At 46.9% G+C, this 15182-nt stretch overlaps 1 protein-coding gene across 2 annotated transcripts in view; it reads right to left on the bottom strand.

The window, feature by feature from the left end:
- The window catches only part of PTPRT (protein tyrosine phosphatase receptor type T), a 1006475-nt gene extending 993746 nt beyond the window's left edge, over positions 1–12729 (bottom strand). For both annotated transcript variants that reach the window (XM_058562674.1, XM_058562675.1), the window contains exon 1: positions 12642–12729. In XM_058562674.1, coding sequence (XP_058418657.1) covers positions 12642–12729 — 88 coding nt within the window. The remainder of the gene's footprint in view (positions 1–12641) is intronic.
- Between the last annotated feature and the right edge of the window lie 2453 nt (positions 12730–15182).

Raw genomic sequence — 15182 nt, 5'->3', positions numbered from 1 at the left:
CAACTTATTCCTTTTGAACAAACAAACTATAGGTGGTGTCAAACAACAAAACTGGTTAATCCGGAAAGGGTAGATTTTTAACATATTGATCTCTATTAAAGATCTCAAATGATTTGATTTTCAGGGGAAAAAAATCAAAATCCTCAAGTCAGAGACTAGAACTCCAGCCCTTAAGAAGCACAGATGTTATCCGGTCATTTCATAGATGGGAAACTGTGCCCAGGTTCACAGCATCTCTAAACATTGAAAAGATTATACAACATTATTTCCCTGTGTCAAATACGCCTTTCTGGGGCCTCAAGCAAACCCACGGCCAAAGGCTGCCCCATGGAGGTACCAGGAGAGAGAACGGACAGTGGGAAGGGGATGGATGCTGCTGCCTAATAAAGCCTTCACCATCAGAGCCCCAATCAGTCATTGTCAAATGTCTCTCTGTATCTGTGACACAATTGTCTACTTCTCTCCTTCTAACCAGATGCAAGTGTCTTAGAATTCTCCATAGGATCCTCATTACAAACTTTGACAGAAGGCTTTCCATGTACAAAATAAGACTTACATTTGTTTTGAAAGAATGATTAAAGAAAACAGTACATATGTTTAGAATGCCTACCATTTGCACTTTACTAACAAATCTTAAACTCCAAGCGTATCATTTTTTAAGGAAATAATTTAAATGCAGAAATAGTACAAAGAGAAGTGTAATTAACACCTATGTTCTTCTCTATCAAGAATTATCAACTAATTTTAACAAATTTTCTTAAAATGTGTTCTCCTTTTCAAATGAAATAGAATATTACAGATAAAGCCAAAATCCTCTTATCTACCATCTCAGTTCCATTTCTCTCCACACCTCTAATGAGTGTAGCCTTCCATTCTGCTTTTTATACTAACATGAACATACATAGTTTGATTATTAATACATATTTGATTGTTACATCCATAAAATCAGCCCTTTTTTCCTTCTACATAAGAGGATGCAGCCTTGCAGATGCTGAGTTTGGTTCATGAACCAGAAGAGCCTAATATTTGTAAATATTCCTTAATAGATGCTCAAATTTTCAGCATAAGATCTTCTAAGATGCTCATATAAAAGGGCAGTGGCATAGCAAAAATTGGGGTTCTTCTGTGTACCAGCAGGATTCTGCCAGTGTTGAAGATGTCACTAGGAACTATGTACCCCATTAGGGAACCAAGAGTCCAGAAAAGCCCAGGCCAGGATATACCACATATGCTTCTGCTCTGTATAGTCACCACACTTCCATGATATCTTGTATCTTTGTCTAACTAAGTCAGAAATTTATGGAAGTTTGGAAGCACATACAGGGTCTCTGCTAGATCGTCTGTAACCCATTTGAAACTATGCTGTTGGCGTCAGAAGTGGGACAGGCATAAAGAGCTTACCATCGTGGCCAGATTTTAATCAGAGATCAGAATGTCAAAGTAGGGAACAATGAGTAAAACATGACAATTTTTGTGGAAGGAGCTAATTCAAGTGGAATTCATCCACTATTCCTCTCCCTCAACCATTTGGACCTGGCATATAATAAAAGATGGCTGAGCCAAGGGCAATGAGTCCAAGGCATAATTCTGGGATCTTCTATATGAGCCAAAACAGTGGCTAGAACTAAGAATCTCCAAAGGGAGTTGAAACCCCAAAAGAAGGAAATGTCTGAGCTTTGAGCCAAAATCTATGGATCACAAAAGGATGTCCCCAGATCAGACATCTGAAAAGGTAACCTGGGATGAGGCAGGTACTAAGGACCCCTAGAGCTCCAGGGGGAACAGGTGGTGAGTAACTTTCCAGGAACAAATGGAAGCTGCTGAGGTTTCAGAGGTGACAGGAAATGAGGATGGAACTGAGAAATGCTTCAGCACTGGCTAAGCCAACTCTCAGGTAAAAGCAATAACAATACGCTTTTGCACACAAGCGAATTTCAATGTGTGCTCAACGTTTCATATGTGGGAAGAGGCAAAGATAATAAAGGTAAGAAAGCTCTGACTTCATCAACCTTCACTAAAAAAGTGACCAATAAGGAGAGCAATCCCAAGCTAAACTAAGAAATTCTGTTTTAAAATATGTGTACATCTTTTACAGACAATGGTGACCTTGGAACTCTGGAATTTGTTCAGGTTAATTGCACTCCTCCATCAAAAATGGTGTTCAGAGGGTCGTCTCAGAAATAATGCTCTACTTGGAACACTGTGCAGAAAATTTAAAAGACTTAATTGAGATGGAAATTTTTCATTGAAAGTATACAAAAAAAAGCTTTTTAAACTTCTGTTTGAAGCAACGGTGGTACGGTACTTCAGTTCAGCTAAGATATTTGCATATTTGAGCTGAGCATCCCAATAGTTGAAAACTATATGTTTCCTCTTTCCAGGAGCTTCTGTAGTTCCTCCATAAACCTAATTTAAATGGCCTCAAGACAATGCAACCCCAGTGTTGGGGAGCTAGCCTCTGCTTTGTTACAGACAATTTTGTTTAGAGGAAGATAACCATCCTGAACTGAGAGGCAGCTGAGATGCAGAGAAGAGGCTGGCAATGCTCCTGGCTTCTGAACAGAACTGATCATTCCTTCCACCCCACCCCACCCCACCCCTGGTTTGAGACAGGTTAGAATCTTGGCTGAAAGTCTTGGGTTCTGAAGTTTCTGAGCCAAAAAGTACTCTCCTCACCCCAATACACACATTTCCTATAACAAAAGGTGAAAAAATAATGCAAAAAGGGAAGAGATGGTAAATGGACAATATTTGACAGAGGAAAGGTTCACTGAATAGAAGAAAAAAAATAACAGTGAAAACATCAGGAGCTCTGGACCTGGAAATAGGAGAGCGACTGGACACGGAAATGGCTTTGAACTCAAAGCTGGTACAGTAGCACGGAACGAGGTCCTTGACCCAGTCCTGGACGTACAGCTGTGCAGGTTGTACATAACCACGTGCAGCAGCCCTGACCTAGACACCTAGGGAAATCATGCCCCCATCCCTCACACCAGGAGGGATGGCTGACACACGACCTTGCACAGCCTGGCTCAGCAAGACTGAAGGTGACAGTTAATAAACGAGAAACTGCTCAAATTTCCAAGCCTCTGAAAGTGAAGGCCATACAAACACTTCTCTAAGGCAGATGAAGGGCGAACTCAAGGTGTCTTGGCTTCCTCCTTCTCCGGGGTCACCTTGTGGAAACGAGTCCAAAAGGGCCTGGAGCTGGGACCATAAGAAATTGATGACCCTCCCGCCTTAATACAGAACTGCCTAGCTGAGCACAATGGGGACCTTTGGAACCACTGCCTCACCACTTTCCCAAGCAAATAGTTACTCTGTAAATTCCTAGAGCAGGACCCCACCAGGAAGTCCAATGTCTGCTCAGCCCACTTGGATTTTAACAAAACTATCTTTCACTGGAAGATCTCACGTGTCCCAATCACAGTTACCCTGAAAAAATACCGTGACTGAATTTCTTCTGTAATGACTGTACTATTGTCACAGGAATTGAAACTAAGAGTACAGGTAGGACATGTTCTGATCCATATAATAATTTGTATATTCACATTAAACCTTTCCATCGCTGTAACTTATTAAATTCTCTATGTTAGTTTTATGTGACAATAAAAAACCCTCTGGAAATGGGTCAAAAAGGTCTAAAATAAGTACCATTTTTTAAAACTGGGATATCTAAATGTAATAAAAATATGAAATTTCAGCTAAATTATATTATAGCTCTAATCCATTGGTGTTTTTTTATCAATTGGCTCTTGTGAAACCCAGATACTAGTGTGAAAGTTTTATGGTCTTAGCAAAACATTATAGTACTTCAACTTTTAGGGTAAAATTTGAAGCATTTTCTGATGGGTCTTCATATTAATTAGTTTTTACTTTCTGACATTCCTAATTCACATTTTTAAGATTTGGACTAAGTCAATTTTGAGACAATAAATCTCTCTATTCAAACTCCTTTAAAGAGTGAAAGCTTGACACTGAACTGACACTGGTGCCCAAAATAATTTAAATAATGAAAAAATCTGCACACACTTCAAAGGTTATATTTGTATTTTTCTCCAAGATACAAGGTTTCCTCTAATTGTCTGTTATTTGAGGTTCCAGCTGTAGGCAGCTCATGAAATGGCTCCCAATGATCCCCACTTCCTAGGATTTAAGGCCCTATGCAATTCCCTTCTCTTGAGTGTGGGCTGGACCCAGTGACTTACTTCTGACACACAGAATATGGCAAAAGTGATGGGATGTCACTTCCAAAATTAGGTTACGAAAGACTGACTTCCATCTTGCTCACACTGTCTCCTACCCTCTCAGTTGCTCACTCTGATGAAGCCAGCTACCACGTTGTGATGGAGGGGCCCATGTGGAAAGGAACCCAGGGCGTCCTCTAGCCAACAGCTCAGGAGGAACTGAGGCCCTCAAGCCAACAGCCCATGAGTAACTGAATCCTCCCAACACAACCACGTGAGTGACCTTGGAAGCAGATCCTTCCACATTCAGGCTGACTGGACCGCAGCCCCCACCAACACTTTGACTGCAGCCTGTGAGAGATCCAGAGCCAGAGAACCCAGCTATGCCACACCCAGATTCCTGACCCAAAGAAATGGTGAGAAAATAGAGCCACTAAGCTTGGGGGTGTAAGTCAACATAAGTGAGGCCATCTTGTTACACTAAATAACCCTTTCTTAGCTGAAACCTTTCTAGCATGTGATCATTACAAATTGCTGCATGCTGTCATGATTTTCTGGCCCTGATCCTGTGCACCTAGTCCTGCTGAGGTACTCTGATAGCTTTGTTCTTAACAATTTTAATGAATTTTCCCAGGGAATAAGAAGGCCTCCAGGAAGAAAGAGCACCTGGAGAATATTCATCATCATCAACAGAAGAAAAGAACAATGAGAGATCCTGGAGTCCATCATGTACATTTCTGAACCCCCTCCTTACTGCCCATTTTTCCTATATAACTACCTCAAAATTCTGTAATCTTTGAAGATGGGTCTTTGAGATATTAGTCACCTGTCTTCCAATTTGCCAGCTAATCTAATTAAACTTCGTTTCTCAATCTCTAACTCATTTCGATTAATCGGCTCAGATGGCGGCAAGCAGAGCAAGCCCATTGCCAGGTAGCAGGGGGAATACTTGTTATACAGCAATAGCTAACTAACATAGTTCCCTTAAAATGAGACTGGGATTTGTTTTTGTTTGTTTTTTTTCCTTTTCCTTTCAGAAAACTGGTGCCCATGAAACACTGACAGGTGAGAATCACCTGGAACCACTCACTTAGGGGCCAATTCCAAGATGCTTAAGAAAAAAAGAAATGGTGATATCAACTTCTAGGCTATATACTAATTTAAGCCGATAATGTGACACTGTGACAAGATTATTTTAATTAGATGAATAAGTTCTCAGGTTCAAATCAATGTTAAACAATCAAGGAGATAAATGGTCATAAATACATGCTGTTTAAAGTATCTTTTTTTCTATTCCCAATATTACCAGCAGTTCTTGTTTTCTTCTGTTCTCCTCCAGTGTTCAAATAAAACACCCCAATGTGCATCTCCAATTCTGTCTCCACGGAAAGGGCCCAGGGCTCTTTAAAAAATAACTGACTACACGTTGGGATGGCAAACCTAGAGGTGACCCTGAAGATGTTTGTTATCACAGAAAAATAAGGATGCTCTCAAAGACGTCTGAAAGTGAAAAGGATCTGGTTTGAAGGGGCTCCTATTGACCAACTTGTAATCATTTAGCAGCAAAAAAAAAAGTCATAATTATAGTCAATTAGAGCAAGTCCAGATCATCCCAGGCCACTCGTTCCTGATGATCAAACATTAAGCGCTCTTAAAAAGAGCTTGCTGACGTGAACCCATTAATGCATGCTTGGTTCCAAAGAGACAAAGGCAGGATCCTTACATGACGAATATGTAACCACCCACCATGAGTCTCGGAGGACCAAGGCAAATGGGTTTGTGATCTCGAGGTTGGTTTCAGAACCACTGGGAGAAACGAGGAGTATAGCAAAGTCAGGGTGATCTGAGAGGAAATGGGCCTTCTAGGGTCCTGGGAAGCTGGAGCTGGGAATGTGTGTCTCCTGGCCTGGATGAGGACGAGCCTCATGATGCCAAGAAAGTTTGAGGTTCGGAAACATCTTTTTAAGAGCAGCACCCAAGGGGCCGGTCCGGTGGTGCAAGTGGTTAAGTGCGCGCGCTCCCCTGTGGCGGCCCGGGGTTCGCCGGTTCAGATCCCTGGCGCGCACCGACGTACCGCTTGTTAAGTCATGCCGTGGCAGCGTCGCATATAAAGTGGAGGAAGATGGGCACGGATGTTAGCCCAGGGCTAGTCTTCCTGAGCAAAAAAGAGGAGGATTGGCATTGGATGTTAGCTCAGGGCTGGTCCTCCTCACAAAAAATAAATAAATAAAATTTAAAAAATAAGGAAAAAAAAAAAGGTCAGCACCTGAACTGCCAGTGCGAAGGTCTCCCAGGGTGTTGATGGAGGCCCCCTCTAAAGCCAGAAAAAACGAAAGTTTGGAGCTGTTTCCTCTCCTCTGGCAGCTGTTCATCGTGTTAGGAAACTAAGGGGCCAAAAACATGTTGCATCTTTTGTACGGGGATGGATAAAAACTAGACTATTGGTGGTGAACACAATGCAATCTAAACTAAAACTGAAATATAATCATGTACGCCTGAAATTTACACAATATTAAAAGCCAATATGACCTAAAATAAAATAAAATAAAATAATGTTGTATCTGCTCCTGAGCCGAGGAGCATCTTCTCTTCTGTAAAATTTCTACATCCTCAGCTTAATGAGAAAGAAAATGAATGAATGGTCTATTCTCTCCCCCCACCAATTCATACCCAACCAAAACACTCCAGGCACAAGGTACTCACGTCTTCGATTTTAACAGACATTGCCAAATTAGCACTCAAAAAGGCTGTTTCAATAGTCACTACTCCACAAGGAACAAAGCCACCTAATTGCTCAGATCCTTGTCAAAACTTGATAGTCTTAAACTTTTTAAGTTTTGTCAAACGGATGAGGGGAAGAAATGTTAGCTCACTGATTTAATTCACAGTCATAAGACCCTAAAAGAGAGGGAAAAAACAACCAAAAATAATGCCTTGCAAATAATTAATGCAACAAACTGTTTTGGAGACTGGCAAGGGATAAGTAATAATAATGTCATTTGCTGGGTGCCCATTTTGTGCCAGGAATCAAGCTTGACAATTTACAGGAGCTATCTCTGGCTCTTGCAGGATTGAGGCATCGGTGTGCCCATTTTACAGATGCAAACATAAAGGTTCAGAAGAGTGAAGTAACTTATCAAGTTCATATGACAAGCCGCGAGCCAGGATTTATAGAGTTACACAACCATCACCACCTTCCAGTTTTCAAATCTTTCCATCACTCCAAAATGTTCTCTGGTGCCCACTTGCTGTAAATCCCTGCTTCCCTGCCCAGCCTCAGGCAACCACGGATCTGCTTTCTGTCTCTATAGATTTGTCTTTTCTGAATATTTCATATAATATGTAGTCTTTTGCATCTGGCTTCTTTTGCTTAGCATAGTGTTTTTGAGGTCCCTCCATGTTGTAGGGTATATCAACAGTGCATTCCTTTTTATTGCTAGTATTCCACTGGATGGATTCACCAGTTGATGGACGTTCGGATTGTTTCCAGTTTGGGGCTGTTATGAATATCCATGTATGTCTTTGTGTGGACACATGTTTTCATGTCTGTTGGGGATAGTCCTAGAAGTGGAATGCTGGATCCTATGGCACGGGTATGTTTAACTTTTTAAAGAAACTGCTCACCATTTTTTATTCCCGCCGGCATTGAATAAAAATTTTAAGCTGAATATTCAAGAAATTGGAAAGACTTTATATCTATTCCACTCATGTACCAATGGACATGGACGTGTCAGATGTACTTCAACAGCCTAACTCCAGCGTGAAAAAAATTAAGTCTGTAACACTGTGGACTCACTTCAATTTATTACTTACATAATGAGTCTGACGGCGGATCTGGCGGGGCGTCTGAGCAGCCTTTGCCTGTGTAAATACCTAGGATGGGCCAGGTGAAATAATGCTGACACTTCGGGCCAAAACAGGCCAAATGATCACCATTTCTCAAAGGCTCTGCATCTTTTCACCACTCCGCCCTTTTGACACGTTAATTCCCATTTTTCACAGTTGACTTCTGGTAGTCCCTTGGGATTGATGCCTGGAATCCTCACTGGGTCCCTCTGTATCTTCTTTAGAACCTGCAACTCTTACTAATAGACAGTAAATAAATGGCATTATCAGGTTCATTTCTCTCTCTTCCAGGCAAGTAAGAGTGTCCAGCAACACCACATCAAATGCTGAAGCCCATGACCCAAACTGGTCACCTGGACACAACACTAGTGGTCGCCGCTGTCCCTTTGGCTGCATTGGATTGTTATTAATCCATAGAAAACCCATGGCTTTCTTCTTCTCCAAAACCAACTTGAATCCATTTTATAAGATTTCATGAGACACTCTAACTGCCTTCTCATATACACAGTGTTGCCTCCTAGCCCCAATTCTGTAATATGCTTGCAAATGCTATTACACTTGTCGGACATGGTTCGTTTTCAATAATCTCATAGCTTTTTTATTTATTGGAATGCCACGGCCCTCTATACGTTTACTTGTTCTTTGCTTGTTTATCAAGTGCACAGAGCATCTTTCCCCCCACTGCCCCAGAGAGCCACGCACTTGATTTCTAGGTGAGGTGAGAGATGGAAATGAAGCAGGAGACAGACCGTATGAGGGAGGGTGGTAGTAAGGGAGAGCAGATTTACAGATACTTTCCTGTTACAATGTGCAACCATTTGGGTTTTTATCATTTCTCATTTAGAAGGCAAAACGTGCTTAAAACTAAACATTCCCTATCTAATCCTTGAATGGCGAAATGTATTACTGTCACCTGTTTCATTCTAAATCTCTTTCTAAAAGTGATTGCAGGAAATCAAGCCCCCAAAAGGAAGAAAAGGAGAAAAACCAAAACCCAGCCACCTAATTTTCAGTCCATACCTGAGCCTAACATTAATGCCCTCTCGGCCTGTGTACATACACCAATGCCAAGGCTAGTAAGAGACAAGGCTCCCCTTTACGATAAAGTACTGCTACGCACCATCTACTACTCGCTCTGCATATATCATCTTATTTAGTCTTCACAGAATCCAGTGAGGCAGCTATAATTATCCTCACTTTACAGATGAGAAGCTGGGGATCTGGGAAGGTAAACAACTTGCCCACGCTGGCAGAGCTAGAAAGAGGTGGAGGCAGGATTCAAACTGAGGACTTCAGACTCCAAAGCTCACACTCTTTTCTCTAAATCAGGCTGCTTCCCGAGTTAAACTCCCTCGTCCCCCATGACGGTTGCCACAAGACTCGCCCATCTCTTCATCATCATCAATAAATATTTATCAAGAACCCACTGCCTACATGGCATTGTTCTTGTTTCCACAGCAACACGCTGTCAGAGAGTCATGGGAGTATCCCATGCTTAAAAGAACAACACTGTAATGTCCTGTGATCGTGGCTCTGAAAGGTGACAGTTACACTACCACAGCGGACGCCGTCTCAGCTGGCAGCCTGGAGCCTGCAGGACCTGTGCTGGGGATAAACAAGAAGAAATTAAGCAGAGGAGAAAGGTAGGGGTTGTAATCCAAAACGATGGTCTGCTTTCACTATGAATGTGTTTGTGATCGTTCCTGAAACAGAATCCAAGCCAGGTTTGCACATTAATTGTTCTTTTATTAGGAAACAAATCAAGCAATCCAGGACAGAAAGTGAAATCTGACTGTACTGCTAACAGTTCCCCAGAGGTATCTGGCAATGATTATCGAGTTAAATGACTACATCGCTACCAATTGCAATCTCAAGTCAGTCCCCTCCAAGATCCATTTCTGCTCTCAACGTACGGAAGCTGAAACTCACTAGTAAATGGACTAATTATCCCTTTACCCATTTGTTTAACTGTTTGCCTCTCCCTTCATCCCAAAGCATGTTTTGCCAGGCTCTTAGGCTGATTTTAAATGCTTTTTTACTATCATTCCCTACAAAACTTGTCCTGGCTCATGAAACACATCTTAGAGCAAAGAAGAAAGAAACTGCCTTTTGAAGACAAGCTTTCGGCACTGACTTCTGGACACTGTGACCAACGTGTTACAGCAAAACCTATCACCCCAACTGTGTCCTGGATGTAAGCTTACAAATTGAAATTGCTTTCGAGACTGGGAATTTTCAGATTAAAAAGAATATGGAGAACACACTACTGAGCTTTAAAATGTATTGTTTACCCAAACTTGCCAAAAGTTTAAATAAGACTCTTTAAAGGAAATCGAGCTATTGTCTTACTTATACATGATTTGGGTTCCAACAATTTCTGCATTTAGAAATAAAGTAAGAAGATAAATGCATTTTTAAAAGTTGACATTTGCAGCATCCCTGCATCCACAAATGCAGATGTTCATGAGGAGACCTGCAAAAAATAATCTAATTTAAATGGTCTAGTGAGCATTAAACAGAAAGGAAAGGGTAGATATATACATAAAATCCCCATTTTTACAAATGGGTGAGGTTTAGAAAGCACCAAATCTCCAACACTAGCTAATCCCACTAGTATAAGGATCCCCTGGAACAAACGCAGCCCCTTGCTGAGTATATGCTCTAGGAGGTTTGCAGAAGCCGCTCGGCTCAGGTAGAACCAAAAGAAACATATGGTGGCTTAACAGTAGATTTCCTCCCAAACTGTATTCCAGGATTGCTTTTCTTTCCCGTGTGTTCCTAAGAGGAAGCAAAGAAAAGGTGCTTGCTCCTCACACTTCTCTAAATGTTTTAACAAAAGGCTGCTGAATAAACACATTACTCATTTAAAAATTGAAAAGAAGTTCTATTCCTGAGATGAAAGCAACTCGATTTGCATTTTAACAGTTGTGGGCGAGCGCCACCTGGCGGGAGCATCCGGAACCGGCGTGCTTTCAGCATTGGACAGCTGCCCAAGCCCGTACGGTTTTACCGCACGCTACCCAAGAACGATTTGAGCCCCGCGGTGGAAGATTTTTGATACTGTTTTTGCCGCAGGAACGTGAGTACTATCAACGTGTGGCAGGCTGGCCAGGCCCTGGAGGATAGTAAAACCTAAGTTAAGAATCATGCCCGGATCCCCAGGACTGCCCCAAGCATCCTCCCCGCTCGCCTCCCTAGCACACCTAACAGACCCACAACGAGGAAAACAAGAATTGTGCACCATCTTTAGAATGACGTTGTGGCCATCCCTCATCTCTCACTTGCTAATCCAACCTCTCAGCCTCACACACCTCAAAAGAAGTGTCCCAGTCACCTAACTTCCCAGCCACGGAAACAGGCTGTCCCTTTGCAGAAGTCCCATATTCAGTTCCCATTTTGGTATGGAGCAAGGAAGACTCCGCTGCATTTCCAATGGAATGTCATTCCAGCGGTTCTTAACCTCAGAAGCAGCCCGTTTAAAGAGGGTACACTTCCCCACGCTTTTCTCTTTCTTTCTTCACGATAATATATGGGCACCGCTGTTACTCAGCAATCCAAAACGAGTCTTTTCCTAAGTCCCACTTGCTTATCTCGGCTTGTCCCTCTGATCCCAGCAATCTCCGCTCCGTGTGGTCGCACCAAAGCCAATCGGTGCTAAGAAACTTCAAGGTGATTTTGAACTTGGAAGCACACCTGCACCACTTCTTCCCTTCTCTCCTTCCCCCCACCGCCTACTCTTTGGGGACTCAGAGCTGGAAGCTGCCTGCGGTGGGATTTGGTGATGTGTAAGACCCTGGATCGTGGTGGTCGCCTGGGCACGCCAACTCACCATTAGGCGCACCCCAAGGGCAAAGCCCCACACTGGAAACTACCTCTGCTCACCTCATTCCCATGGTCAAACCCAACGATGAGTTCCCCAAACTTTTCAGGAGCAGACGCTCACAGGTCAACGCCACTCCACTTGTAGGGCCTTCACAGGGGCGCCCATTTACTCGGGATAAAAACCACGGGGTAGGGAGGAGGTATTGCTGTCTCGATCCTTAGTACAAACACCTCCACGAGTGCCTTCAGCGGCTTAAGGACAAGCTTAGGGACGCAGCGTATTTAGGGCAAGTCTGGAGCTTCCTGTATCTCCCGGGAGAAAAGAAAAGCCACCGCCCTGGCAGCCTGGGCCTGCTAGCGACCAGTCCTCTGCACGAAAAGCGCGCGCTGCCTAAGAAGATGCGGGGAGAGAGCGCTCCACCCCGGGCGTCGATGCCACTTCCCGTCTCGCCGCCCCAAACACTCAAGCGACAGATTCCGACAAGTGGGAGGCAGCAAGTGGAAATAATTCGCAACAACCGCGGAAAGTTACTCCAGCCCGGGGGCCGGCGGGAAAGTAAAGCGTGGAACTTCGCCAAACGCGGGCTGCCTAGGGACGCCAGGGGCCGGGCGCGCTGGCCCGGGCGCGCCTGGACGCGGCTGCCCGCATCTGGACGCAGGGACCCGGGCTCTGGCCCCCGGGACCCGCGTCCTCCGCGAGACCGCACAACTTTCTCCTCCCAGGGCCGCGCGGCGGGTGCCCGGGCGCACCGGGGAGGGAGCGGGGAGCCTGGCGGGCGCACTCACCTGCGGCGCTCTGTGCCCGGGCGCCGGGCAGCGGCGGCAGCTGCAGCCGGAGGAGCAGGCTGAGGGCGAGCGCAGCGAGGCTCGCCATCCGGGCGGCGGTGGGCGGCTCAGCCCCTTCCCGCGGGGGCCGGGGCCGGGACTGGGGCGGGCGCGGGGCGGCCCCGCATCGCCGGCGCGGCCGCAGGCTCTGCGCGCCGCTGGGCGCCCGGCTGGCTCCGCTGGGCTCCCGGAGCCGCGGCCGCTGCGCTCGAAGCCGAGGCTCCGCGCGAACTGAGGCGGGAGGCTGGGCGGGGGCGGGACGCGGGGGGCGGGGGGCGGTGTCCCCCGAGTCCTAACGCCGCCGCCGCCGCCGTCGCCGCCGCCCGCCCGGGCGCTCCGCCTCGGCCGCGCACACACCCTCGCGCGCACGCCCGCGCCCGGCACACGCCCGCGGCTGGCACACGCGGGCTCCCCCGCGCACCCTCACCGGGGCTGGCCGGCTCGAGGCCGCTCGCACTGTCACGCGCCTACACACATCACCCCCGCACCCGCACGCCCGGCAGCGTCCTCGCCTCTTCGCCCCGCGCCGCGCCACGCAGCCAAGCATCGTCTGCCCGGCTGGGGCGCAGGTACCGGGGGCGGTGGGAGGAGGAGGGAGAGAGGGAGCAGCCGTTTGAACTCGGAGTGGGAGAACAGGTGAATGTGGGGAGTGGGGTGGGGGACGGAGGGAGGGAGGAACAGGCGTCTCAACTCGGGATGGGGGGGCTAGGTGAATCGGGGGAGGGGAGGGGCATCTGCCCTAAGCTAGGGCAGGCGTCTGTTGGCCAGGGTCTCGGGCATGCCCTGGGGTGAGCGTTTCATCCAACAGTCGACAGCCCCCCCCAACACACACCCACACACATTCACACACACACTCTTCTAGGGCATTGCTGACCGCCCCGCAATCGCCCCCCACCTCATCAGCCGCCCAGGCACCCCTCTTAGACACCCACATCTCTCCCTCGTCCCCACCCCCACGCAGGAGACGAGCAGGCTGGGCCTGAGGCATCCCCCCTCTCTCTCCCCGCCTTCCCTCTTCCCTTTCTCGGGAGAAAGAACCGTGTAGCTTTTTCCTTTTTCTTCCCGGTTTGAACAAAGACCTGGTTGGGGCTGGAAGCCTAAAACCACAGATCAGAGTCGGAGCTGTCCCTCGAGCCGGCAGGCTGGGACTCGCTGCTCTCCTGGGAGCTGGATCTCATGGAGGACACCAGGTGCCACTTGGAACCTGGCTGGGGGCCTGGGCTGTAATAGCGGGGCAAGGACACCTGGGCAACGCTCAAGGGATTCACTCTGTGAACCTGCCAAAGGCTTCCTTCTGTTTCAGCACAGCCACCTGCCCCCATCCTTGTTGGGATTCCAAGGACTGGACTGGACAGACTATGGGGGAGAAATATGAAAGTCAGGCATGGCTAGGGTTTCCGAAAGTGGGGAGCCTCAGGCTCTGGACTGAGTGCTGTGGCAGAGAACACAGGCCTCACTCCCCTACACCCCAGATCCCCCTAGATGGAGGGGAACAGTTTCCTTGAATGGAGACCTGTTAATTCCTGACACTCTGCACTTGTCATCCCAGGCGCATTCTTCCGCCCCTATCTGGCTTCCGGACCACCACCACCTTCAAAACATGAAGGCCTTGGACCAGCCTGTTCCTAGCCCGTGTGTCCCCCACAAAAGAACCGCAAGGGAGGTTTCTCCAAGTCCTGCTTCCCAGAAAGTGGGATTCCACAGGTCTGGGCGGGAGGCCTGGCAGTGGGACCTTTTTTTTTTTTTTTTTTTTTTTTTGAGGAGATCAGCCCTGTGCTAACATCTGCCAATCCTCCTCTTTTTTTTTTTTTTTTTTTTTGCTGAGGAAGACTGGACCTGGGCTAACACCCCCTGCCCATCTTCCTCCACTTTATATGGGACGCCATCACAGCATGGCTTGCCAAGCGGTGTGTCCGTGCACGCCCGGGGATCCGAACCAGCGAACCCCGGGCCACCGCAGGGGAGCGCGTGCACTTCACCGCTTGCACCACCGGGCCGGCCCATCGGAGATTCTTAATAGTTCTACAAATGCTTACAGAGCGCTTAACCACATGCCCTACTCTGTGCTAGTCTCTGGGGACTCAGAGAGGAGTGGCCTTTGGGACAACTGGAATGATCCCTTCTGCCCAGAGCTATGCTGTTTCCTCCATCAAACCCTCACCCAAGGCCTGTCTTGAGCAGATGAGTCGTTAGGGAGCCTCTCAGGAGAGGCCCGAGCCAGGCCCATGACTTGTGACCCTGGGCATGGCTGATCACAGGGGCTGACCCAGGGGAGGAGGAGGTCTCCTGCCACTAGGGAACTTGGTGTCACAATTCTAACTTGTCCTGGCTCCCTTGGCTCCTATTTGTTCCCTCTCTCAAGTTTTCTGGAGTATAGAATAGCAGTTCTCATGGCATCTTCAGAGCACATGCCCTCCCGCACCCACACTCTAGAGATGCCATGTTGCTGCCCGCAAAGCTCCCAGGTCTGAATGGGGCTCATGTGTCCCCGAGAAAAAGCTC

Source organism: Diceros bicornis, chromosome 19, assembly GCF_020826845.1.
Source record: "Diceros bicornis minor isolate mBicDic1 chromosome 19, mDicBic1.mat.cur, whole genome shotgun sequence".
Lineage (NCBI taxonomy): Eukaryota > Metazoa > Chordata > Mammalia > Perissodactyla > Rhinocerotidae > Diceros > Diceros bicornis.
This window is presented reverse-complemented; position numbering and strand designations above follow the sequence as displayed.